Source organism: Octopus sinensis, linkage group LG6, assembly GCF_006345805.1.
Source record: "Octopus sinensis linkage group LG6, ASM634580v1, whole genome shotgun sequence".
Classification (NCBI taxonomy): Eukaryota; Metazoa; Mollusca; class Cephalopoda; order Octopoda; family Octopodidae; genus Octopus; species Octopus sinensis.
Window position 1 is genome coordinate 76,665,439 of NC_043002.1, and position 25,895 is coordinate 76,691,333.

General features: G+C 34.3%; 1 protein-coding gene across 3 annotated transcripts in view; it reads left to right on the plus strand.

The window, feature by feature from the left end:
• Positions 1-1,548: 1,548 nt before the first annotated feature.
• LOC115213099 (transducin-like enhancer protein 4) overlaps positions 1,549-25,895 on the plus strand; it is a 100,983-nt gene continuing 76,636 nt past the window's right edge. The window contains exons 1-3 of one of the 3 annotated variants that reach the window (XM_029782024.2): positions 1,549-2,252; positions 3,950-4,047; positions 9,567-9,630. In XM_029782024.2, the coding sequence (XP_029637884.1) occupies positions 2,232-2,252; positions 3,950-4,047; positions 9,567-9,630 (183 nt within the window). In that variant the 5' untranslated portion in view covers positions 1,549-2,231. The remainder of the gene's footprint in view (positions 2,253-3,949; positions 4,048-9,566; positions 9,631-25,895) is intronic. The other 2 variants (XM_029782023.2, XM_029782021.2) reach the window with 2 other exon arrangements.

Here is a 25,895-nt window from a genome sequence, read left to right on the forward strand (position 1 = left end):
GCACTCACTCGTATGTATATGCTTGTGTAATTGTATATGTACGTGTGTGTGTGTGTATGTGTGTGTCAATACACATAAGAGACCATTCCCAGCCAATCTGCCATAGACAGCTTCGTATTAAATCTGTGAAAGTATGTGATCGTTCGTCTATCTATTTATATGTATGTGTACATATACGTGTCTATGTGAGTGGATATATATGTATGTGTGTGTGTGTGTGTCTTTTTCTATATCTTTCTATTTACATGTGTATGTGTACATATGTATGTAGGCACGGAAATGAGTTAGCATCACTACCTCCGTCTACACTATCTACCTATCTATTAACTTCTCTCTCTCTCCCTCGGTTCTGTTTGTATTTTTCTTTGTCTCTCTCTCTCTCGCTCTCACGCTATATCGCCTCCCTTCCTCTCTCGTTCGACATATATCACCTCCCTTCCTTTCTCTCTCGCCATATATTGCCTCCCTTCCTCTCTCATTCTCTCACTACTTGTGTGTATGTATATATATGTATATGTCAATGTTTGTGTATGTCGCTGTAACAGTTTCCTAAGTACGGTAGCACTGTAATAGCCAAAGCGGTGCAAAAGAAAGAAAACCTACTTCCCTCTCTTCTCCTTCCCTTCCTTTCTCTCTCTCATTTCTTCCCTCTCTTCCTCTCTCCACCTCCTTTACAATATCATTACTAGGCTCTTCTCTTCTTTTACTGTGGCGAATGGGAGGAGGCGTGTTTCTGCTTGCTTTGTCTCCCTACCTCTCACAATATCTATGCATCTATCTACTTTCACTCCCTTCCCACAAGTCTTCACATTGCCTTTCCATTTCCGTCGTTTCCGCCTTTCCTCCCTTCCTTCGTCAGTCGTAACGAGTAGGCGCGTCCGTCGGTTCGTCATTTCGCCCGTTAGCCATGATTGACAGGCAATTCTTTCACGTGGAGCGCTAATGTATGCACACTGTCTGAGAGCGGCTGCGATCTGACTGGTCAAGAGGTTAAGTACCTGTGCATACTTAATGAGGCCACGTGGGGAGGGGTGCCCTCTTCAGTCGATTGCAGTGTTTGTTGATAGGGCCAATCAGTTGTTTCCCATATATGGGAAGTATATTGTTACTCAGAACTAATACCGCGTGTTGAATATTATACTGTGTGTGGCACCTTAACTGCGTGCTACAGTTTAACCAACTCCGCTAGTGTGGAAATTGGCGATACTTTTTTCTCTCTCACTCACTCGTTTCACTGCGAAAATCGGATTTTACTCGGAAAAAACAAAAGATTTGAGAGGAAAGAAGACCACCACCACTAAAAAAAAAGTTTACAAATTATATATTTTTTACCAAAAAAAATTATGTAATATATATATATATACACACACACAAACACATCTACCTACTTACACACATATACATACATATATATATTAATTTATATGGTTATGTATTTACATCATATAATAGCTTTATAGTCTCAAAAAAAAAGGAAGTGTAATTAATTACATATATTTGTATATATATAAATATATTTCCTTCCAACGACGATTACAACATCAATTATTTTCATATTTTTCTTTCCTTTTTCTTTATTTGTTTTTTCAACAACCTTATAAATCGTTTTTTTTTTTTTTTCAATCCACACCATAAATTTCGGAAATGCATTTTACACAGACTTTTCAGTTCGTTTATACAGCAATCGCTGCTATATATATAAGATAAATATATATGTATGTATCGTATATATTTATCTAATATTTAAGCCCTCTGGAGTTTACCTTTTATTTCGTGCGTGTCCTGATCTCTGTGCTTTTTATTTATTTTTTTATTATATTTTTTACTTTTTTACTTTTTTTTTCTTAAATTCGAAAGTTCCGGATATTTTAAAAAAAAGAAGTTACACCTTTAAATAATACATATATATTAAAGAATTCAACCGGATAAAGAAATTCTAAAAAGGAAAGGATATATATTTATTCAAAGCTCATATATATATATATATACATACATATATATATATATATATATATATAGTTCTCGATAACAAGAAGCTCGTTAGGATGGGCTGGCGTACCTTGGACGAGCTGTGAAACCGCGGGAGAGGAGAGGAAGGAGACTCGTTCGAACGACGACCCAGAAGGAATTTAACTGGGCCGACATAAAAAAAAAATTTTTGTTGAAATAATCATTTACGTATTCCCACAAAAACGGATTGTATGTGGTATATTGACTAAATATTTACCAATATGTATCCAAACCGGCATCCTGTAAGTGTTCATTTTTTTTGTAATTGTGTCTTAATTTGTTTTACCATGTCGTGTGATTGTGAACCTTTATTTCATTTAATATACACATATATATCTAAATGTGTGTGTGTGTGAGTGTGTATACAAACATTAGACTGATAACAAAGTCCAGTGTATATACAACTTTAACTGTTATACTTAATACACTAATTAATTTAATTGCCGGGTTTTTGGTTTGTTCAGAACCTAATTTCACATAATATTATCGAGTTTGTTTCCCCCCTGGTAATTTTTATATATATATATATTTCTCAAGTTTGTGTAAAAATAACTTTCCTCTCCTAAAATTTCTCCCTTTTTTTTTTAAAATACATAAACCTACAACCATGATTTACGGATATATGGATAGGTATAGATAGATATATTGTACGATTTAAATTGCATGACATAACGAGTGTTTAGAACTCCATGTGAATCATATATATATATATATATATATAAACAGAAAACTGAAGAGAAGTGTATATAATCCAAGTTTCCTATTTACTAATCTCCTTACAACGATCACAAATGTGTGTGCGTACTAATATATATACACGCACACATTGATCTAACTATTTGTACTGTCTGTTAAGTTGTGCCCTTTATTTTCCGTTCGTCTCTGTGAATGAGCACTACATTGTGTGTGTGTGTGTGTGTCCCTCAATGTATGGAGCTATGGTGAAGGCCTCGTGCCCCATTTCAGGAAATCCATTTTCAGTCCACATGCTTCTTCTCTTGTCTCTCTCTCTCTCCCTTTCTCGTTCGCTTCCCTCTATCTTTTAAAATAAGTTGATGACCACATGCTGAAACTTGGGAGATTATTCAGAAAAGTAGGTCCTCGCACGCTCCTTCTTTCTCTCATATAATCCTTAAAGTCTACACATGTTCACGTGCGTGTGTGTATGGATATATGACGAAGATATACATACATTTTTTTCTTAAAGCTTCCTGTAGTTTTCGACGTCTTTTAACTTTTGTGTTGGGGAGTTCTGTTTGTAGTAATTACACAATAAAAATTTTAATTAATCATTAAGTTTCTTCTACACCACTATCATCATCATCACTTATTATCGAATCCCATCGAGGTCAACTTTACCGTTTATTCCTCGCGGGGTCTTTAAAATAAAGTACCAATCAAGTCACTACACAGTCGATGTTATCGACCAACTCCATTTCCTCAAAAACTGCTTGGCCTTTTTGCCTTATTATTATTATTAGTTGAAATTCCGCCGAGGTCAACTTTTCCTGTAATCCTTTCGGGGTCGATAAAATAAAGTACCAGTTGAACACTGGGATCGATGTAACCGGCTTAGTCCTCTGCCCCCAACATTTCAGCCTTGTGTCTATCATTAGAAAGAGGGTTATTAATTATTATTATAACTCCACAAATAATATTCGAACAGTTTCCCCATTTCTCTCTTCCCACTTTATACGAAGTTTTAAATAATCTTAACAGCGGATAATGTGTGTGTGGTGACTAAGTTAATTGTAAATACACATAGGACGAATAAATAGTTGATTACACTTAGCCATTCCATTGACTAATTAATCTCTGCATATTCTATTGTTTCTTTCACCTACCCATCATCACCCCCCTTTTTTTATTGTTTAACTTTAAGTGTGTGTGTGCAAGTGTATTTAGTGTGTTGTGTGTAAATATTTTCCTATCTTTTTAGAATCCACATCAACCTGGGCAGCCGTTCAAGTTCACAGTTGCTGAATCATGTGACAGAATCAAAGAGGAGTTCAGTTTTTTACAAGCACAGTATCACAAGTGAGTGGGTTTTTTTTTTGCATATATGCATGTCGTCTAAGTATATATATATATTGTGTGTGTTTAAGTACATAATGCAATAAATATATATTGTGTATATATATATATATGAATACATGCGTGTGTGTACGACTCAGTCCTTCAAAGTACGTATTTAATTCTTTTGTGTGTGTGTAATTTCACACTCAAAAGCGCAAATATATCCTTGGAGCTAGGCTTTCCCTGGAGGACTGTCTGGGAATTTTCGTGCCCGCTATAAAACGAGTTTTTGTTTGTCTAAGAGAACAAGGAACTGTGTTTTCGTGTGTGGCAGCCAACCCTAAAAGTGCTCGAGTAGAATAGGAAATAAAATGTTTGATAGGCGACTAAAATTTTGTCTTTTAAGTAGCTTAGACCAGAACATAGCAAGGTGAGATAGATTGATAGATAGATAGGAAATAAGTAGATGTTTGTGTGAGTAAATTCTGGCCGATGTTGGATTTGAAGGTGTTTGTGTTTAACAGACCTTGAAGTGGATAGAGAGCTACAAAAACTAAAACAAAGAAAACTGATATTGAATGAGTTAATATATATATGTATGTATATATATATATATATATATATATATATATATAATATATATATATATATATATATAGCTGGAGGGTGTTCGAGAGTCAGTCAGGCATTTATTACATTGTGTATTAGTTTCTGAACCGCTTACTTACTAGTAACTAGCAAATAGAGCATGACAAATTAATACTAGTTTATGGCTGTAACATGGGTGGAAGGGTGAACGCTTCCTGTCGACTTTGATGATAATACTATAGCTATCAATTATTTGATTACTCTTCGCCGTCCCCGCCGCCAACACTGCTGCTGCTGGTGAAGCTGTCGTTATTGTTAGTAAATATTGTTGTGGTTTTAGTTGTTGTTGTTGTCCACTGTTTTAATGTGTGCTATTAATTACGATTGGCTTACGAGGACGGGAAGTGAAATGGATGGGTAAATTTGATGATAGTAATGATAGTGCTAATAAATTAAGTTTTCACCCATTTGTAATTATAATGCTATTGTTGTCTTAACCTATTTTGTTTTTCGTTTTATTTATGAAATCTTTTTTTTTTATTTTATTTCATTTTGTTCTGTTCACTTCTGTCATTTCCTCTTTTTTTCCCCCTCACCCCGTTCTCCACATTATTATTATTATTTTTATTACTGAACTATTATAGTTAAACATTACACACTGTTCACCGTTGTTGACCAAGTGACTACATGTTAAGTGTGTGTCCGATTGATCACATCTACACACTACACTCTTTAACCTTCCTTTGTGTGTGTGTGTGTGTGTATCTATTATATATATATATATAATATATATATATATATATATAATATATATATATATATATATACATACATACATACTTACACATTCAGTATATTTTTATTCTACTTCTCGTCTTAAAATCGCTATTTCTTTATTGATTTCGTTTGTGTATATAATATACGTAGTCTGTGTGTGTGTGTGTATATTACATATACATATATATATGAGTGTATGTGCGTATATATATTTATGTGTGTACGTGATATAAATAAACCATTTCATGATTCACCATTCATTCGTCTGTCTACATCTTTCCGTTATCCATTTGAGAGAAATCAATCTCTCTTCACCCAACCATCTTTCTCGATAGACCGTTTTTGCTGTTGTTGTTGCCATTATTATATTATTATTATTATTATTATTATATGTGATTAGACTATACCACTTGTGAAATGTGCCGTGTATATTTATACGCAGCTATATTTAGACTATCTCATTTCGCCTGACAAATTAATCTACCTTGGATTGGCGGCGGCGACGGCGGCCAAGTAGTTGATTTTGTAGTTGTTCAAAAACCAGCAGAAGTGATGGAGAAAAAAGAAAAAAAGAAGAATGAGAGGGGTTTTTGTGGCGCTTTTAATTTCTCTATCGTGTGTGTGTGTGTGTATGTGTAAGAGAGAGAGAGAGCTTGATGGAAACGTAATGTTATCTTCTATTTGCTGTGTGTGTGTGTGTGTGTGTATTTTAGTTACCGCTTAAATGTATGTTTGTTTATTAACATTACTACTCCACTGATATATTGCATTTTTGCCATTGAATAGATATTTATGTATATATATATATATATATATATTATAATATGTACACACATATATGTACATAGCAAAAGATTTATATATATGTGTGTGTGTGTGTGTGTGTAGGTCTATCATTTGTGTTAGCTTATTCCCCTCATTCACTCACATGTGTAAGTATTCATTAAGCTCTATCGTGTGTAAGTTTATCCCCTCATATATATATATATATATTATATATATATATATATATATATATATGTGTATGTATGTATGTATTCATCCATAAAATGCATCAGTAATGTGTGTGTGTGTGTTCTATTGGCTTTCACCTTCCCCTATCTCTCATACTCTATTAATGTGCTTGCTTGTCCGTTTGGTTCTCGTGCGCCCTCTCATCCCTCCTCCTCCTCACTTGTAATGCTTCTTCTTCCTTCTCCATCCTTCCCTCCCTCCCACCCTCGCTCGCTTTATTCCCCGTCACCACCATCACCACCACCACTTCACCGCTGCTGCCACCATTTACTTGTGCTGCCGTTCTACAGAATTATTGTTAACGATGTACTAAAGGAAGAGAAAGTGTCTGCAGCGAGCATGAAGCGATGGTGGTGATGGCGAAGGAGGAAACACAAGAAAGAACAAGGACTTGTGTGTGTGTGTGTTTTATAATGCGTGAGAGAGGGAGAATGAGGGGAGTTGGATTGGAACAAGAGCGATACACTCACTCGTTCGTTTTATTGATCTCTTATTCTGAAGTAGCGTTCTTCTAATTTCTCAAATTAACGCCTTTCAATAAACCGCTATTCCATCGCATCCTTTCTTTTCATCCCTCCGTCCCTCCTCACTCTCCCTCACTATTTATATACTCTCTACTACCCTCTTTATCTTTCCCTCCCTCTCTCTCTCTCTCTCTTTCTATCTATATACGTATATCTATCTGCACACATTCATACATGCGATCACTCGCTTCGTGTCTCCATGACTTCCAATATATTCAACGATTTTTATTTACTCTTTTCCACCGCTCTTCCCGTCTCTCGCTCTCGTATCTTTACAATATATAAACATAGGTTCTCATTAAACAATTTTAAATAAATCATTTCCCTTCCTGTCTCTTGCTCAGGTTATGGTCGTTCCATTTCGCCTTTTAAATAAATGGTTATACATATATAAACTCCGATGTTATATTTTTATGACTTATTGCTTCATAGTTGAATAACATCGTTGATTACTGGAGTAAAATATCTCCAATTAACACTTAATTAACTGCTTTAAGTAGGTCAATTTTAAATGAACGGTTCTTAACTCACAGGCACGTAGGAACACATGTCTATAGACTTGTGTTTATTACACGCTGCCAGCCGCCGTACTTAACTAGTGGGGGTCGACACTATTTGTTCAAATAATTGCTTTCCTTGCTGAATCACAGAAAAAAATATAAAAGCACAATTCCTGTAATGTAACAGTGACTTGTCTTTCATACCGGCTTCAGTCATTGGACTGCGACCATGCTGTGACACCGCCCTGAAGAGTTTTAGTCGAACGAATCGACCTCGGCACATGACATTTTCTGAAGCTTGGTATTTATTTCTATCGGTCACGTTTGTTTGTCGAACCGCTACGTTTCGGTTACGTAAACAGGTCAACACCGGTTGTTAAGCGATGATGGAGAACAAACACATACACACACGTGTGTGTGTGTGTATGTTTATTCAATTAAAAGAAGAAAATGGAGATTGGGAAATTAATAATTTAATTATTAACAGCAAATTGGACATTACACACACACACACACACACACATATATGTATGTGTGTGTGTGTGCATATATATACGACGGGTTTCTTTCAGTTTCACAAAATCCACTTACAATGATTTGGCCGGTCCGGTTTTCGTAGAAGACACTTACCCAAGGTGTCACACTGGGATTGGACCCAGAAGCATGTGGTTTGGATGAATTTTGTGATTGTTGACACTATTTTTTAGTATATTCGTAACAGGGAGCAGCACCGCCTTGATAGAATTGCTTTACCCCCGGACAAAGCAAATTAACAGCAAGTCACAGCATACATAGAATGACCCCACAGACAATTGCCCAATATGTTCGAGGCGTAAGGTTGTATTACTTGTAGTCCAACATTGCGATCTACGCCAGTGTGTGTGTGTGTGGTAATACGACCACCATTCGTGGTTCGAGTTATGACCTGGTATTATACAGCATATCTTTTTGCTAAAATGTATTTTAGGGACCGTGTAGTCGCGAATGAACAATTAGCACCATCTCGATTCTCTCAGCCTTGACTCAATGGAACGTCTGAGACGTAACAGCTGGAGGGGAGTTGCACTCCACCACCTGACTAGTACTAGATTTTTGTTGAATGCGGAAGGATGAAACACAAAGCTGTCCTCGGCGGGATTTGAGCTCAGAATATTAAAGAACCTGAGCAAATACCGCAGGCATTTTGTCCGGTGCTCTATTGATTCCGCCAACTAACCACCGTGTGTGTGTGTGTATATGAGAGAGAGATAGAGAGAGAATGTTTACATATATAGGTGTGTTTGTGTGTTCAGGATAAATAGTGGAAAGGCAATTTATTCCGAGTCTTGCTCTCATATATATATATATATATATATATATATATATATATATATATATATATATATATATATATATATATGAGACGGAAAATGTTATTCGTTATTACAATAGATGTTTGCTCTGTATATTTACACGTCGATCGATGAATGCACATACACACAATGTAAACATGTGTGCTGTTATATACGTACTTCCCGTGTGTATGTGTGTGTGAAGTGTTCCATACCTGCTCAACTACATTATGAGGGGGGAACATGTAATGGGAACTGGATGTTCGGTTTTTATTGATCCATTATACTGAACCAACAGTACATTCCCTCATTACTCTATACATCTCTCTCTCTCTCTCTCTCTCTCTCTCTATATATATTATATATATAATATATATATATATATATATATATATATATATATTATATGCCAATTGTTAAGCTTAGCGCTTCTTTTTCGTCACCATGTCTCTCTTCCCTTCGAAATATCCTATGTACTATAAAACAGTAATTCACTTCCTATTTATATGGATGTGTATATACAGATAGTTGTAAGTAGATAAATAATTGTGTATATATGGATAGATACAGTAATGCGTGGATATAACTAGCCAGAGTAATAGGTGTGCGTGTATGTGTTGATAGTTTTATGGATATAAATATTAATAAAAATGCTATTCTCTTCAATTTGTCTTAATTTTCTTTTTTCTCTGTTTTGCCTCCTATTTTAAATATTTGTTGTCGGTGTATGTGTGTGTGGTATTTTATGAAATTGTCTTATCTTAATTGATCCCGAAAGCTGAAATGGTGTTATCTTTATTTTGTAGTCTCAAGATGGAATGTGAAAAACTTGCACAGGAAAAAACAGAAATGCAACGACATTACGTCATGGTAAGTGTGTGTCTGTGTGCGTGTGTGTATATATATATATATGATATATCTATCTATCTATATATATATATAATTTGGCTTCTGTGAAGAAGTTGAGTTTTTCTTGTGGTGTACTTGGGAGTTTAGTGGCCAAGTGCTCTTCTATATACACTTAATCAACTCAAGAAGCACGAGTCTTTCTTAATGCTTCAGTCTGTCCTAATTTCAGAAGTTAAGTAGGTAGAGTGTAGTTGGAAATCATATGTGCTGTTAGATGAGAGGTCATTCATAGTATCCCCAAGATACCACAGTGTTGGTTCTGCGTTCGAACCATGAGTTGGCTTTCCCGAAAACTTTATGAAGGAATGATAAGTTTCTGTAATATGCTAACATTTTCAGTTTTCTCTGTTCCGATCTCTTTCAAGTTGTACTATGAGCCAGCAAAAATTACCTTTCATTGTGTTGGTATATAGGTTATTATATATATATAAAGTGAAAACATCTGGTGAACTCAATAGGCCGTGAGAAGTAGATATATTTATTTATCAAAATTGACAGTCTACTCTTGAGTTTCCCTCTTAGTTGGAGTGAACAGCCCAGCTAAGGGTGAAATTCAGTATACAACCCATTTCAGCATTGAACATGGAGGCTAAATGGTGTGTGCGTGTGTCAAAGTAAAATTAGGTATTGTCACTGCACACCTTTCTTAGTACTCAAAGGCTATCTTTAAGAACTTCATTGTCGTTCTCGGTTTGCTGTGTGTAAAAACTTAGAGAGAATTTGTCCATCAAAACCTTTTTATTTAACCAGTTACTCAGTCTTTGAGTTGCTGCTTTGCTGAGGTACCATCTGGATGGGTTTAGTCAAACAAGTGCACCCCAGTACTTATTTTTAAAGATGGTACTTATTTATTCTATCCGTCCCTTCTACCAAACTGCTGATTCAGTCACACCATTTATCAGTCTCCATTTTTCCATCAGGGAAGTGTTTTTGTTTCTAAGGGAGGGTAACTATTGATGTTTGGAGCAGGACGAAAGAATTACCATGTTTAAGTGATTGTTGTAAACATTTTCAATTTGCTCAACACCATGGTTGATGAATTCTATAAATGCAAACTACCTTGGGGGAAGAGGGACAATAAATTTGCTTTCCTATGGAGGTTACAGGTTTTTGCCATTTTAAGGGAACACCTAATAGGTTAGGGGCTTGTATTAACATTGATAGTGGAGGTGCATGGCTTAGTGGTTAGGGTGTCAGCACCATGATCGTAAGATTGTGGTTTCGATTCCTGGATCGGGCGACACGTATTCTTAAGCAAAACATTTCATTTCACGTTGCTCCAGTCCACTCAGCTGCAATGGACTGGCGTCCCGTCCAGCTGGGGAACACATACGCCATAGAAACCGGGCCCATGAGCCTGGCTAGGCTTTAAAAGGGCGCATTTCTTCTTATTATTATTAACATTGATACACTGGGTGGGAAATATCAGCATTTGGTCTGGTTGCTGTTTTAAAGTCTTTCAGACTATTTCCAATATGTAGTTTACCTTCCTGTCTACTGCAGAATTGATTTTGCTTTCAAGTATTGATATGTTTGGCTGGTGTACATACATTGTCCATCTTCCTTTGATTTTTTTCATTGTTTCAGTTTACACGTGTTTTTGTGATGTGTGTATTAAGTTTCGAATATTAGGTTTGTTGGCATTCTATGTACTCTTGGCAATATTGCATAAGCTGTTTAAAACAACTTTAGCCATAAGTATATATTATGTTTCCTTTTGATTAACTTGTGACTAGATAAAGAATATCTAGGGTAAAGTTGTTGTTTTTTTATATATATATATATATATATATATACTTTTCTGACTGCTGACAAGGGAGACAGGCTCCCTTCCTATAACAAGTGAGATGGAGTCATATCAGTCCTGATTTCAGATATAATCAATCATCATCATCATCACAATTAATATATATATATATATATATATATATATATATATATAGTCATGGCAGATGCTGGTGTCATGCAACTAACACCTGTGCTGGTAGCATGCAAAAGTACCCATTACACTTTCAGAGCGATTGGCCTTAGGACGGGCATCCAGACGTAGAAACCATGCCAAATCAGACTAGGGTCTAGTGCTACCCCTCGGCTTACCAGCCCTGGTCAAACCGTTCAACCCACGCCAGCATGGACAATAGACGTTAAATGTTAATGTTATATTAGTGCGGTACAATCGTAAATAAAGTTGAATGCCTGCTGCAAGTCATGAGAACCATCTCTCAGGCTACAAATAGTTTCTCAACAATGTTTGAATTTGAAATTAATTTATAATGTAGAATGACAAATATTTGCTGTTCTGGACTGAGTGAACAAAACACAGATGTCCACCTATCTGTCCGTCTGTTTTTCAATTATTGCACTGCGATCATGCTGGGGTACCATCTTGACGAGTTTCAGTCAAACAAATGGACTCCCATATTTATTTTCAAGTCTGGGACTTACTCTATTGGTTCATGGCCGAACTGCTAAGTTATAAAGACAAACCAAAACAAGTTGTCAAGCAGTGGCGGGGCACACACACACACACACATATATGCAACGGGCTTCTTTCGGTTTTGTGCCTACCATATCCACTCATAAGACTTCGATTGACCAGTGCTATAGCAGAAGACACTTGTCCAAGGAGCCACGTTATGGGACTAAACCTGAAACCATGTGGCTGGAAAGCAAGCTTTTTATCACACAGCCGTGTCTGCGCGCACTACTGACTTTGGCATTTTCCGACTCCCAAATGCCACTAACAAGTACCGTTCGGTGTGATCGAAAGCGAAACCATTTGGTTGTGAACTGAACTTCTTAACCACACAGCCATGCCTGCGAAAATCAGTTTCATAAAAACGTAACACCTTCTGTTAAATACAAAAGTTAGTCTGAATTAATCCTAATCTTGTGATAGTTATCTTAACAAAAATGTCAAGATCTTGTTGAGTAGAGTATTTCGAGTTTTCTTTATCAGTCTTTATCATTATTCATTGGTTCATTGTACAAATCATTTCGAATTATTGTTATATCTTGCGCTTGTGTTCATTTGAAATTTTGACCGACATTTTCGTGTGTGTGTGATAGAGACTTCCTTATTTTTGACCTGGCGGAAGAAGTTCACCGAACCCTGAGAATGTCTTCAAGAAGTGATAGATGTGGTTAGTGTTTGTGAGAGGTTAAAACATTGAATTAAACAATGTACTCATGCAAGTGTACTTGCATAAACATACACACACACACACATACACGTGTGCATATATATATATATATATATATATATATATATATATGTGTAAAATATAACCGAATTTCACTGTAAACTGAAAATTAATTCCTGATCAGATGAGTTTTAATTCTAGGAAATCACACACACAGAAGCACTACTGAAGTGTTTTAATTAGTTATTAAGTATTATCATTTTCAGCAGCTTGCCATAAATAATTGTGAAAATATTTACATAGCTGGATTAGGGACGATTAATCCGATCCGATTGAACGAGAAGCCGGTGTGGTGGGGCTAAGTTTTTAGATGAGAGTTAATGCCGACTTGTTTTGTCGATTAATTTCATCTGATTCTAAGTCAATTGCTGAGATTATTTGGAAGTTTGTCGGTCCACCTTCCTCCCTCGTTTTCCTGTTTGTGTAGATAAAGTTTTACGATCCGTTCTGGTTACTGAAAGAAAATCCCTTTTGGTCGTTGCGGTTGCTCTAGAAATCATCTTTGTGTCGGTTTGCGGATGTGGAAGAAAAGGCTTGTTTTATAACGAACGTGGAAAATCATATGTTTATAAATAAATATGGTGTGTGTAAATATAATTGTATTTTTGATGAACGTCTAGTTAGTTTATTGTGTCTGATTTTCTGGGATTCAGTAGTATTTTCCATCAAGCTGACTTGAGTGAGCGGCTGGCTGTTCTATTGTTTATGCTCTACTACTATGTCTGCGATGAACAAAACATACTCAGAGCCCCATCATTCACTATATTGTTATTTATAATATCCTTACAAACTCACCAAGTTTGATCTTTCTGGGACTTCATATAACCATTTAAATTTTCTCTTTATAGTTTTCTTTTTGTAAATACACCAAAGATGTATATATTTATTTATTATCACCGTCACAACAGAATTAGTTGGAGGGAAATCCCTGAGTGTAACCGTAAATGTCTCCCACAACACGCTTTCTCCTAATGGCTCTCGACGCCATTTATTTCATTCCCGGCAACAATGAAAATCCGAAGATTACTATGAAATGACCGATTATTATTATTCGTTACTTTTATTAGATTATTACTGTTGATAGAGATATTTGTAGTTTTCCTATTATTTGTATAGAATGTATAGCTCAGTTAGTCAGCATCCTTATTAGTTTTATAGATTTAAAGAGGCTTCCCAGACCTAAAGTAATAAGTGTTCGCAGATGGTCCTTTCTATTTTTCTACTCCTTATCTCTGTCTCCTTCCTGTCATTTATTGTTTTTCACGTACTAATCTCATACAAATTAATCGCTTTTTTCTTTTTATAACAATTTTATAAAGAGCTTTAAAATTTCTCCAGTTATGTGTCACAATAAGTATCTTTATGATGGTTGCATTTTTAAAAAACCGGTTTTGTTATTATTTAGATAAATAATAATAATGATAATGATAGTAATTCTTTCCAACCGTATGTTAAGTGAGGAAGAAAATTTTAAAAAACGTGGAAACGTGAGCCTTTCTTCCTTTTGTCTTCAGATGTTTTCCTGTTCCGATAACTCATTTATTAGACAAAACATTTGTTTTACATTCTTTGTAAGGGATATGTGGAGTGTGTCACTGTTGCTAGAAACTATTTGTCCTTCTGAAATCCAGGGGCCTGTTTGTATTCCCGCGTTATCTATACACACACATGCATATATGTATATATACAAATATATATATATACATAGTACATATATAATATACATATATGTAGGCATACATTATATATATTAAATGCATAATACACACACACACGTTTGTGGATCTCAGTGGCGGCACTTTACAAAGCTTCTCGTTTCTATTTGAACAAGAAATAGATTACAAAAGAATGAAGGTAGTTTTACAAGAAAAAAAGAAAAGACGAAATAGGGAAAGGGGATAGCTGAGAGGTCAAGTTGAGGTCATATGGCGACTTGGTTTCTGTCTTTCTCTTTTTTTTTTTACTGGCAATTTACTACAAAAATTTAATGTTGTTAAAGAATAAAGTAGCATTACTTAAAGGTTGTTTCATTCAACGAAAATATTTAACATCTGATTTCGGCATTTCAATACTCAAATAAAGAATAAACTTTTTAGCATTTAGAAGAAAAAAAAAGTTAGAAAGTTGAAGTTAAGTGTGAACGGGTCGGGAAGGGTAACAGTGTTGTAAGTTTATATAATTTCTAAAAGTAACTTGTTTTTAGATCCAGTTTTTATTTTGTAGCATTGCCAGCCAGGAATTTTTAACCTTTTACAGATGTGAGAAAAACATTATGCAGTTTCTCGTGGGAAGAAAGAAAACAAAATTGATCTGAAATTTAAACACGTGTGTTTATGCGATGCTAATTGTTTTTAAACATCAATAAACAAGGAAAACACGTCGTTGACTTCACACGTACTTGTCTAACCTTTTTGTTTTACTTTTTAGATTATACAAATTTACGTATTTAGAATAACGAAAATAACCCTATTAAATAACTACACACACACAATACATATAGATATATAGCTTTGAGGGGAAATATGGAACTATTTCTAATTTTAATTTTAACCTTTTCTTTCAAATGTCTCGGTGTTTATACAATCTTTTATTTACATTTATGCTTCTTCATTCTTTTAAAGCCTTGATTCTATTAGCCATAAATTAGATTGTTTTGTTTGTTTGAAGTTTTATAGTCGACAATTGCAAATTAGAAAGTCTTTCCTTCATAGGAATTTTGTAATTTTTAAATGGGATAACATGCATAGGTGATAAGTTTCATGCTTTTTATAAAGAAGTGTACCCCAAATAATTTAACCCATAAAGTTCCATGTTCTTATTTGTTCACTATTTAAATTATTTATTTATTAAAAGGGCAAATTTCAGGAGACGTGCGTGACTTAGAGATAGTAGAATACTTTGCGTGCGATTCCCTACTTTCTTGGGTAGGATCTGTTTTTCAAAAAATCGAAACAAAACTGAAAAATCAACCATTGGACCTTTTATCAAATGATGATCACCGTAATATAATATTTAGAGGATTAAATTTTTAACGGCTTTTTTTATTCCAAAGTGTCGGTTGTTGGGGAAGGGGAAAATGCCTTGAACCTTCACACATTGGAACAGCTGAACGATGTTGTCTTTTATTTAATGCTAAGTCAGTCAGTTGCCAACACAAATAATAGATTAATCTGAAATAGTCTTTATTTTTATCTACTCGGACCAATTTAACCTAGATAATCCACTTAGATTGTTTTGTTGTTTTTGTTTTTAGCCGACCGGTAAACATTTGTCGGTATTCATTTGCTATCACTTCGGTTTTATACATATATATGTATACGAGTAAATAATTTGCTTTCTGATAAAGCAAGCAAAAAAAAAAAAAAAGTTTTTCCCTCCAACTGCCATATTTTTTCTTGCAACTGTTTTAATTAGCTGTCTATGAGAGCAAGTAGGTGGGTGGAATTGTTAGATTATTCAGGGTTATTTAGTGTATAAAGTACTGGAGTCTAGAATATAGTGGTTTCATGTTTTCGCAACCACTAAGATATACATAGGATGTCTGTCTGTTGAGGTAAAAACTAAACAGAAAAGACGGAGGCTTTCAGAAGTGCAACTTACACACTAGGCGTGTTTATCTAATGTCGGTGTGTGTGTGTGTGTGTGTATAATATATATAAATAATATATACATACATACATCCTGTACTAGCTGGAGACAAATTAACCTCTCGAGTGAATTGTATTTTCGCGGAATATAGCAGATAATGACATTACTAGATAAATATTTTGTCAACTAAATTACTGTGAGCATAAACTAAAATAGCTTAAATATTAACTTGTTTTACTCATAATTGTTTTCACTTATGAAATGTTAATGTTCACTTTATTATTATTAATTATCATTATAATCTCTTTTTCATTAATTATTATAATAAACAAACGTGTTCGGTTTAATTGTGAGAATAGATACATGTCATAAAGTTTTACTGTGGGGTAATAGAATCAAAGAGAAAACAAAAAGGAGATATTTAATTTCTCATGTGAATGGATAATAGGGAACTTGAATTGCTTGTTGGTTACAGTGGGTGAACAAGATTTACTGTTTACTACGAAGCGTCTTACTCATGCAAGCATGAAAATAACGACGTAAAACCGAACGGATCTGAATGCTTAATGGTATGATTGTGGTAGTGTGAAGAAGATATGTAATCATATACCTTCGTTAAACACGAGCTGTTGTCATTGTTCTGCTCCAGTTTGGCTTAGGATATTATTTTTGATTTCCATAACATGCTGTGGATACACATAGGTTGATTTTAAAATGGTGTCTTTAAGCAGTTTACTTGTTGTTGAATTTGTTCTGGGAATGGCACTCTGACAGCAGATTTACCAAATTGTTGTCTAATGCTTGCTAAAAAGATAAGTGTCTGGACGAGTAGTAGAACTGAAATTATAGATCCAGCATGGTCTTAACTGTTACACCCTGTACTAAGAGAAATATATATATATATTTATTAACTGGTAGTTTTATTGCTTGTCATGTGAAAACACAGGGTGGGTGTTGCTATAATATTTTTTTATAGTTTTTCATTTTTGTTTTCTAAGCTATAGTTCTTTGATAAAGAACAATGTAAATTTTATTGCTCCGTGTTATTAATTTGACTAGCAACAACTATGTATTTGACATGTTGTTACAGTGAGTCATTGGCATAGATTTCAAAGCTGATTCCTATGTGAATCGAGAATTTCTATGTAACACACTCTAACACACTCGCAGCTTTGATCCTTCCAGAGTAATTATAGGAATATTGGAGTGGACTGAGTGTGCTTAATTAAGTGTGGAAGCATAATAAGTAGTTAGTAATCAGCTATGAAGCTTCGTTACTTTATTCTTCAACTGAGTGCTACATGTTTATTTAATTAACACTTTGCCTAACCCTTAAAACATGGAGTCTCACTAAAGTATATGGAATTTTAGCAACTTTGAAATATGTTTTTGTTAGACATAATGTTTTTCCTATTCACTTTGGTGGTCTGATGCCAGTAAATTTAGGTGGAACTTAATCTTACTAATAATACTCAACTTCAAAATATGTGTTAGGTTATGTAATAATTACATAAACCTATCACTTATAGTAAATTGCTTTATAGAATGCAAGAAATCATAACAGATATTGAATTAATTTTCTGACTTTGGAATGGTTAGAACTAGAAAAGCGAGGTAAAATTAATTTTCATTTTAATAATTTCTACTTAGCAAAAGATTAATTTTGTTATATGTGTGTGTGTGTTTTGTTAGCTACTAAAGTTTTGTTTTATTCTTAAGTTCAGATGTACTTCAAAAATACTTGTGTGTGTTTGTGTACATACACACATTCATATATATATATATATATATATATATATATGTGTGTGTGTGTGTATGTATGTATGTATATATATATATATATCCATCCATCCATCCATCCAGGCACATGGTTATAAAAGAACAGATGATTTCTCCTCCTCCTCAGCTTGCTCCTTTAGGCATCATGGGTCTGTGTCATCAGAAAGTACCACATGAAAGACAGAGGGTGACATGGAGGTGGTGGTGATAGCAACAACAAAAAAAAAATAGCAAAAATATTTAAAGTATATTCTTCAAGCTGTTGTCATGCTTATTAACTCCCACTAGTTCTACACAAATGACAAATTACTGGATTCTCTGCTCTGTCCTGGGGCACTAATTGTAGTGCACAGTGAATGAAGGAGGTTGACACTGTGTTTGTATGTTAGCAGGCTAGGAGCAGATGGTCTTTAAGATGTTGAACTGGTTTGTTTTGTTGACAGAATAGAAAGTTAATCACAAGTTCTTTAAACAATTATTAGTCAAAATAAATTTTTAAAATTCGATTGTTTTTTTTAAATATTTTATCTTTTCGTCTCTTTTCCCTATTCCTTTTAAAGTTTTCATTTATTCAGTCAGTCATTGATTTTTATTATTTCATCTACAAACCTTTCTGTTTTATATAGACGGATGTTATATAATTTTGTTCAAGTATTCACATTCTAATCTACTCTTATTGACAGTGGATGATTCACACCTCTGTGTATGTGATTAATGCCGTGCACCAGTTATAGTGTTGCCTTATGTGCTATCCTCTTGCCTTCTTGGCCGGTAATCAAACTTAGTTGGTATGCTGATCTGTTCTAAAGTATTAAGATTATAACTTTTACTGTCTCTTTTAACTTTGCTTCACCAAAAGAGATCATTCCCAATGGAATTGGATTTCCCCTATTTGTAGCTGATTGTTTAAACTAACTTCAAAAACAAAATACTTTCTTTCAACTTTGTCTCTATGTCTCGCCTCTCTTTCACACTATCTTTCTTAATTGTCGGACACACTTTCTCTCTCATCTACATGTAAGAGAGATGTGGATAATTTTTTTTTACCCGTATACCAGTGTCGTTTGGACTACACTAGCTGGAATAAATACATCACTGTTGCACATATTTCTGTGTGTGTGTGTGTGTGTGTGTGTGTGTGTGTGTGCATACAAGTATGCATACATAGTATGAGAGCAAGCAAACCTGTATTTGCAATGAAATAAATAAGTTACAGCTGTACTGGAGAAAACTTCAGTTTGAAGGAAGAGTCCTGGTTTAGTGTACCTGTGTATGTATGTGTGTGTGTGTATGTGTGTGTCAAATAGCTCAAGTGTTCATACTTGACATTAAAGAGATAGTATTCATTGTTTTAGTGAAGTAGCTTACTAACACTGTCATGTACTTACAAGTCACATTTTACAATGACCTACACTTGACAGACTTTTGTTCGTGTTGTTATTGTTAAAGTCTATTGCCAAACAGTCAATGCTTTGTTCATAACTTGTTCATAGTTTCTCTACACTTACATATTTATGTTTGTGTGTGTGTGCTTATTGCTATATCTGAGTGTGTAGGTACGCTCACATTTTTCCCAGCATAAACTCATACACTTATACATTTTTACATGCGTTTCTCTGCATAAGTACACACCTGCACGCATGTATATCCTGATAACATCTGCACATATGCATTGTATGTCCATTTGCCAAATAAGCACTAGTGCTTGTATAAAATAGATGTACACACTTATGTAGTACACACATGCACACAAAATATAGTCATATAATAATTTTTTTTTTTTTCTATTTAAATTCATGTTTCATAATTTACTAAAAATAGCTCTAACATTTAATTAGATATTTTCAACACCATTTTTATTTTTTTATCAAAGCTTTTGACATTTCAGAAATTTTGATCAAAATCGGTATAACTTCTGAAAACATTCTTTCTTTTCATGTGTGGATTTTAATGAACACACAATTAGAAAATCACTATCTAAATTATTATTATTAAGTTGGCGAGCTGGTAGAATCGTTGGCATGTGGGACAAAATGCTTAGTGACTTTTCATCTGTCTTTGTGTTCTGAGTTCAAATGCTGCCAGGGCTATCTTTGCCTTTCATCCTTTCTGGGTCCACAAAATAAGTACCAGTTATATCTTGGGGTCAATGTAATTGATTAACCCCCTCCCACCAAACAAACCAACACTGTTTATCAATCAGTGGGAGTACAAAGACACACACAAATTCATATGCACATGATCAGCTTATTTCACTTTCCATCTACCAAATTCACATACACAAGCACTGGTTGGCCTTGGGCTATAGCAGAAGACACTTACGCAAGGTGTCACGTAATGGGACTGAACCTGAAACCATGAGGTTGGCAAATGAGCTTCTTAATCAAGCAGCCTGCATCTGTGTGTATGTATATATGTAACTATTTGGACTTTGGATACATGCCAATTAAAGTACATTCACTGTTTGGGCTACATGGTGTCATCCACAGTTACGATATAATTTTCACTGGATCTGTGTCAAGAAATCTGCAGTGTTGGTGTAGAAAATTTATCCCATTAAACTCAGCCCAACCCATACAAGCTTGGAAAAGTAGATGTTAAAACAATGATGACAATGTGGAAAGACCTAGGAAGACGTGGAACAAAGTGGTGAGAAAGGATCTTCAGACACTGGGTCTAATTAAGGAGATGACACGGGAGCAAGACTTGTGGTGAGGAAGGAAATGGAAAATGGGTTTAGTACTAAAAATTCGTACTAAATCCATCTTTTGTTTCCTTCATCAGTTTATTTGTTGGCAGGATCCTGTTAAATTAGGTTGGTAGAAATAGTACAGAGTCCTGCTGAATGGACTATACCAGTTCTTGGACAAGGGATTTAATCTTTTGTAAGAATATGAACTAGCTTTCAGTTCTGACATTGATTTGATATCTTGGTGCATTTCTTTCTGCTACAGCAACCTAAAAGTTATGGGGGGGTTTTTTCCCCACTTCTCCTTCTTCCTTTTGAGTAAGCTATAAAACAAAATGTCCATTTACTGATTAGATTTATGAGACTGTCATCTCTGCTGAACTTTAGTTAGTGATCTTTACCTTAACCATTGTGTGTTAATGTGCTAAAGTGATAAAGTTTCCTATACTCATTGTCATTTTGTAGTGAAATGCCTGTTAAATCATGTACCTAGCACTATCTTCTTATTATAGTGATGATTATGTGTTTGAAAAGCCTCTCTTTCTGTCTTTCCTCCTTAAGTCAAATTTCAAAAAACTTCAGTAATAATTGCAAGGCCAAAAGAGAACTTCATCAGCAAGCTGAAACCTGAAATTGAACCAGGGTTATGGTATTTCTTTTGACCCTTAGCATTCAGATTATTCTATCAAATGTAATGCTTATTGAGTCACTTTGTTTTAAATTAATCACACATTATCTTGTAGCTTCAAGATTTTTATGAAGTGATTGCTTATTTTTGACATGGCATTGTATGATGGGTTTGAGAGTCTGGATCTGGTCAGTTTGTACATAAAATGGGTAGAATATTTTGGCCAGATACGACCAGTTTGAATGCTAAAGTGTTATTCTAACATTCTCTTAATGGAGCCATTTTAGTTTTTTTGCAAATGGCTTCATGAGATGTCTTTAAAATAGGAATATTTTGCCAAAGTATACCCAACAGAATTCATTAAATAATGGCTGAAGAGAAAATCCAGTTCCAAATTAAAAAAAGTAATTTAAAATGTAATAGCTTTTTTTTGTTTTGTACAGTTTTTACAACTTTATCTTGCTTGTTTTTTGTTTGAGATCTATGTTTTTGCAGAAGTAATAATAGAACAATTGTGTTGCATGTATGCATTTGTCTTAGGATTAAGCATCAGACATACCAGGGTTTATTAAATACAATTCAATTGTTATTTGACCTGCTGAAAATAGCAGTCAAAGGATACACTGAACGATATAGTTGCTGATATGCAAACAATGGAACTGTTATGACCAGGACTAAACTCCTAAGTTCCGTATACCCTAGGAGTATAGTTGGTATATAACCTAAAATCACATGCATATGTTTTATACACTCAGTGATTTATGGAAAACAACACCTGACGAAACATTGAGCCTAAAGAAAAATTAGGAACTTTAAGAGACTACTTGCTGTTGTTTCATGTTATTTATACTTTTTAGTGAGGAACACTTTTGCATATAAGAGTAGCCTTGATGAGTGGTATGTATCCTAACATTAGAATTCAGCTGGGATAGAAAGACTTAATATCTCTTTTATTGCTAAAATACATAAATATTGTATGAATGTTAAACTTAAAACCTGATGACTTTTTTCTTGTGTAAGATTACTTATATTGTACATACTGTTTGAAATATCTGAATGTAGAAAAATGAGCATTTTATCAAAGACTTGAATTATTTTAATATTAATTTTTCCCTGTTTGCCTGGGTCAGATGGAATTTGTTGCGGCGGATTTTCAACAACTGGATACCCTTCCTTTTGTCAGTCCTTACATGTTCCAAGCATGACTAGGTGTATTTTCATGGCAGGTTAGAAAGAATAAATGAGACCACATGTATGGCTGTAACACTCATTTATAGCCATCATGCAATGTCAAGACAGTTTCTGTCTAATAAATCCACTCGCAGGTCTCGCTTGGCTTGGGGTTATAGGGAAAAACCATTTACCCTAGGAGCCATGCAGTAAGACTGAAACCCCGAGTATAATGTGATTTCACACAGCCATGCTTACCACTGTTCCAAAATAGGTGGAAATGAGAATATATATCTGAAATATAATAAAGCTCACGTGTAACTTTCTCTTTGTTATTGGCTTTGTAAATGCACTTAGGGACAGTGTGTGATGGAGGTTTAATTTTTATTGCATTCTGAAAACTCACCAGAAAACCATGCTTTGAGTTAGCAGAGAAAGAGAGATAGAGATAGAGAGAAAAGAATCTTGTTCTCACAGCATTTATATTTATCTGTAATATATTTTAAGTAGTGTAAGAATCTATCATTAAACACTAGTTCACAACATTTATTCATGTGATTCTCACTGTTTGTTCTCTGCTATGTAATCCTATCACCTGAGGCAGTTTTAAATGAGGTGGTTCTTCTCGTTACTGAACAACTAGGATAATATGCCAAATTTCTGACATTATTCATTTTCCTAATATGTTTTAGATAACAGATGAACTTCCCACTTTACATTCCCTGTAATAAGTCCCAAGAATTTTGTTATACAATCTAATATATCCACCGCCGCCACTACCACCCTTTTGTTTCTGAGATGAAAGGATGTGATATTTGGCTTCTATCTCTTGCAAATTGAGCAACCATGTTGAAGGCCTTCCAATTTGTTTGTAGTGGTAATGATACGATTTCCTTTTCACTCCTAAATTACGTGTGTGTGCGTGTGGTTTCTTTATATCTTTTGTTTGTTTTAATTAACTCTTTTTTAATAGTAACCATCCTCTCTTTTGAGGGGTTTATATCTAAATAAATAGATTTTAAATTCAACACAAAGATGATCAACTTTTTAATTACATCTTATTTTGTAAATTGTGAAAACTAGCCTGTGTGTTTGTGTTTTGTGGGTGGTGTTGGTAGTGAGGTTACTACTTTATAGTTTGACTGAAGCCAATATCCTTAATGTATGTTATGTATGGCCTGCCATAAAAATTGCCTTATACTAAATATAGTGTAGCTCTGATTTTTATTTGCGTAGTGTTGGTGTTGATAGAGCTTGTCTATATCAGCTTAATTGTATACAGTGAATTATTGATTGTCATTTTATAGTCATAAAGATATCAATCGTTTTGATATCTAATATGAATAAACACATATCTGTAAATGGTGTTCCAATAACATCATTGGAAAAATGTCAAATAAATTAAATAAATATTTTAGCTTTGTCCAGGGTCAATAATATTGTTTTCCTCTCTTGTTAAGTGCTTATTGTTTCCTCAATGATTTGTAAAATCCTCTTTATTTGGTTTTAGATTTTGTAATTTTTTTTCTCTGTCTTTTCATTACTTTTACAACAATAGACAAGTTGTGTGCTTTTTTTATTATTATTGTTTTATTTTTACTTTCTTTAGTTTACTTTGATAATTACTTGCTTATCAAGACTATATATTTTGAAAATTTAGCCAAAATGACACGGAGTATAACTGATAGTTTAATAACTTGATAGTTTAGTTTACAATAACAAGGAAGGCAATCTTTCAGGTTGTTCTTTTTATATTTTTACTTGCTATTTTATTAACTTTATTTGTTAACCAATTTGTTTTTACTAGAATAATGCTAAAATGTATAAAAATGCAACATTACTAATTACAAGTTGGCACTTATGTTGTAACGCTATATATATATAAAATATATGTTTTTCTAGTGAATGATAAAAGGTTTTTTCCTATTGTTTTCCTCTATCTCTCTTAGTGTAATGGTTTCCGTTAATGATTTCTTGTATAATTGAAATTGCTTAATGTGTGTAAATTTCCCATATATGTTATTTTGTACATGGCTAAATACTGAATTGACAATAATTTGAGATGATAGCTGAGAAAATTATAACAAAGGCATTGCTCCAGTATGGCAAAAGCTGACAGGCTGCACTGTAAGTTATGTTGGAACTGAGCAAGTTTTTTGGGTTTCCTTTTTTTATGTATGGCTTAGGTCAGGAGGAAGGGGACAATGATCAAGACCTCTTCAGGCTCTCTGAGAGTGATGAGATTAATACAACTGAACATTTGTTATTCACTTTGGGTGAGCGTGAGTGAGGACCTGTTAGAGAAGGACTGAATATAAAATTCAGTACAAGAACTGAGGGAGGGGTGAAGTGAGACAGTGGTATGTAATTAGTTGATTCACAGGTTGTTGTCTTAATAGTAGCTTTACTGATTGAATGGCAGTGGATCAGCCTTTGTTATTCTGTCAATGGAGTTCTTTTTGATGTTCTGGATTTGCTTATGGTATCATCATCCTAGATGTAGGAATAGTGCTCCATTGTAGGTAGCTGGTCTTACTTCAACCCTATAAAGCTCAAGTATTTCCTGGAATTTTTACAATGACTATGTATTTCTTGTTCCTGATAAGGAAGTCTCTTTTGGTATGTTAGGATCACCAGGAAAGATCAAGAGCCTCTACTGTGTAGCTACAAATGCTAGTGGTAGCAGCTAAATTTCTCTCATTTGTACCCAACTTTACAAAGAAGAACTTTGTCTGAAGAACTGACCAGATCCGGCAACTTTAAATATAAGCTGGTACCATTTTTACCAAATCAGCCATTGACCTTGCTGTATTGTTATCTAAAGTAACAAGATCCATATATCAACATATCTTATTACATTTGTTATAAAATGCTTAAAATGTTTTGAGTGATTGTTATATTAAGTATTATATAGTGATATTTCAATCCATTCCTGATGTTTACAGTGACATCAAAAGTTGTGATTATTCTCTTTCTCTTTTTGAGCGCTAGGTTATTTCAACTGTATATAAACAGAGAAGAGTTCTTTTTTCTAGTTTTATCTTTAAAGCTACATACTCTTTTACAGAAGGTGCATGTTTGCGAGTAGTTATAATTTGGACAGTGAGGAAGTAAATTAGATTGAAGTAATGAATGTCATGTTTGATAATACATACACCAGTTACTGTTC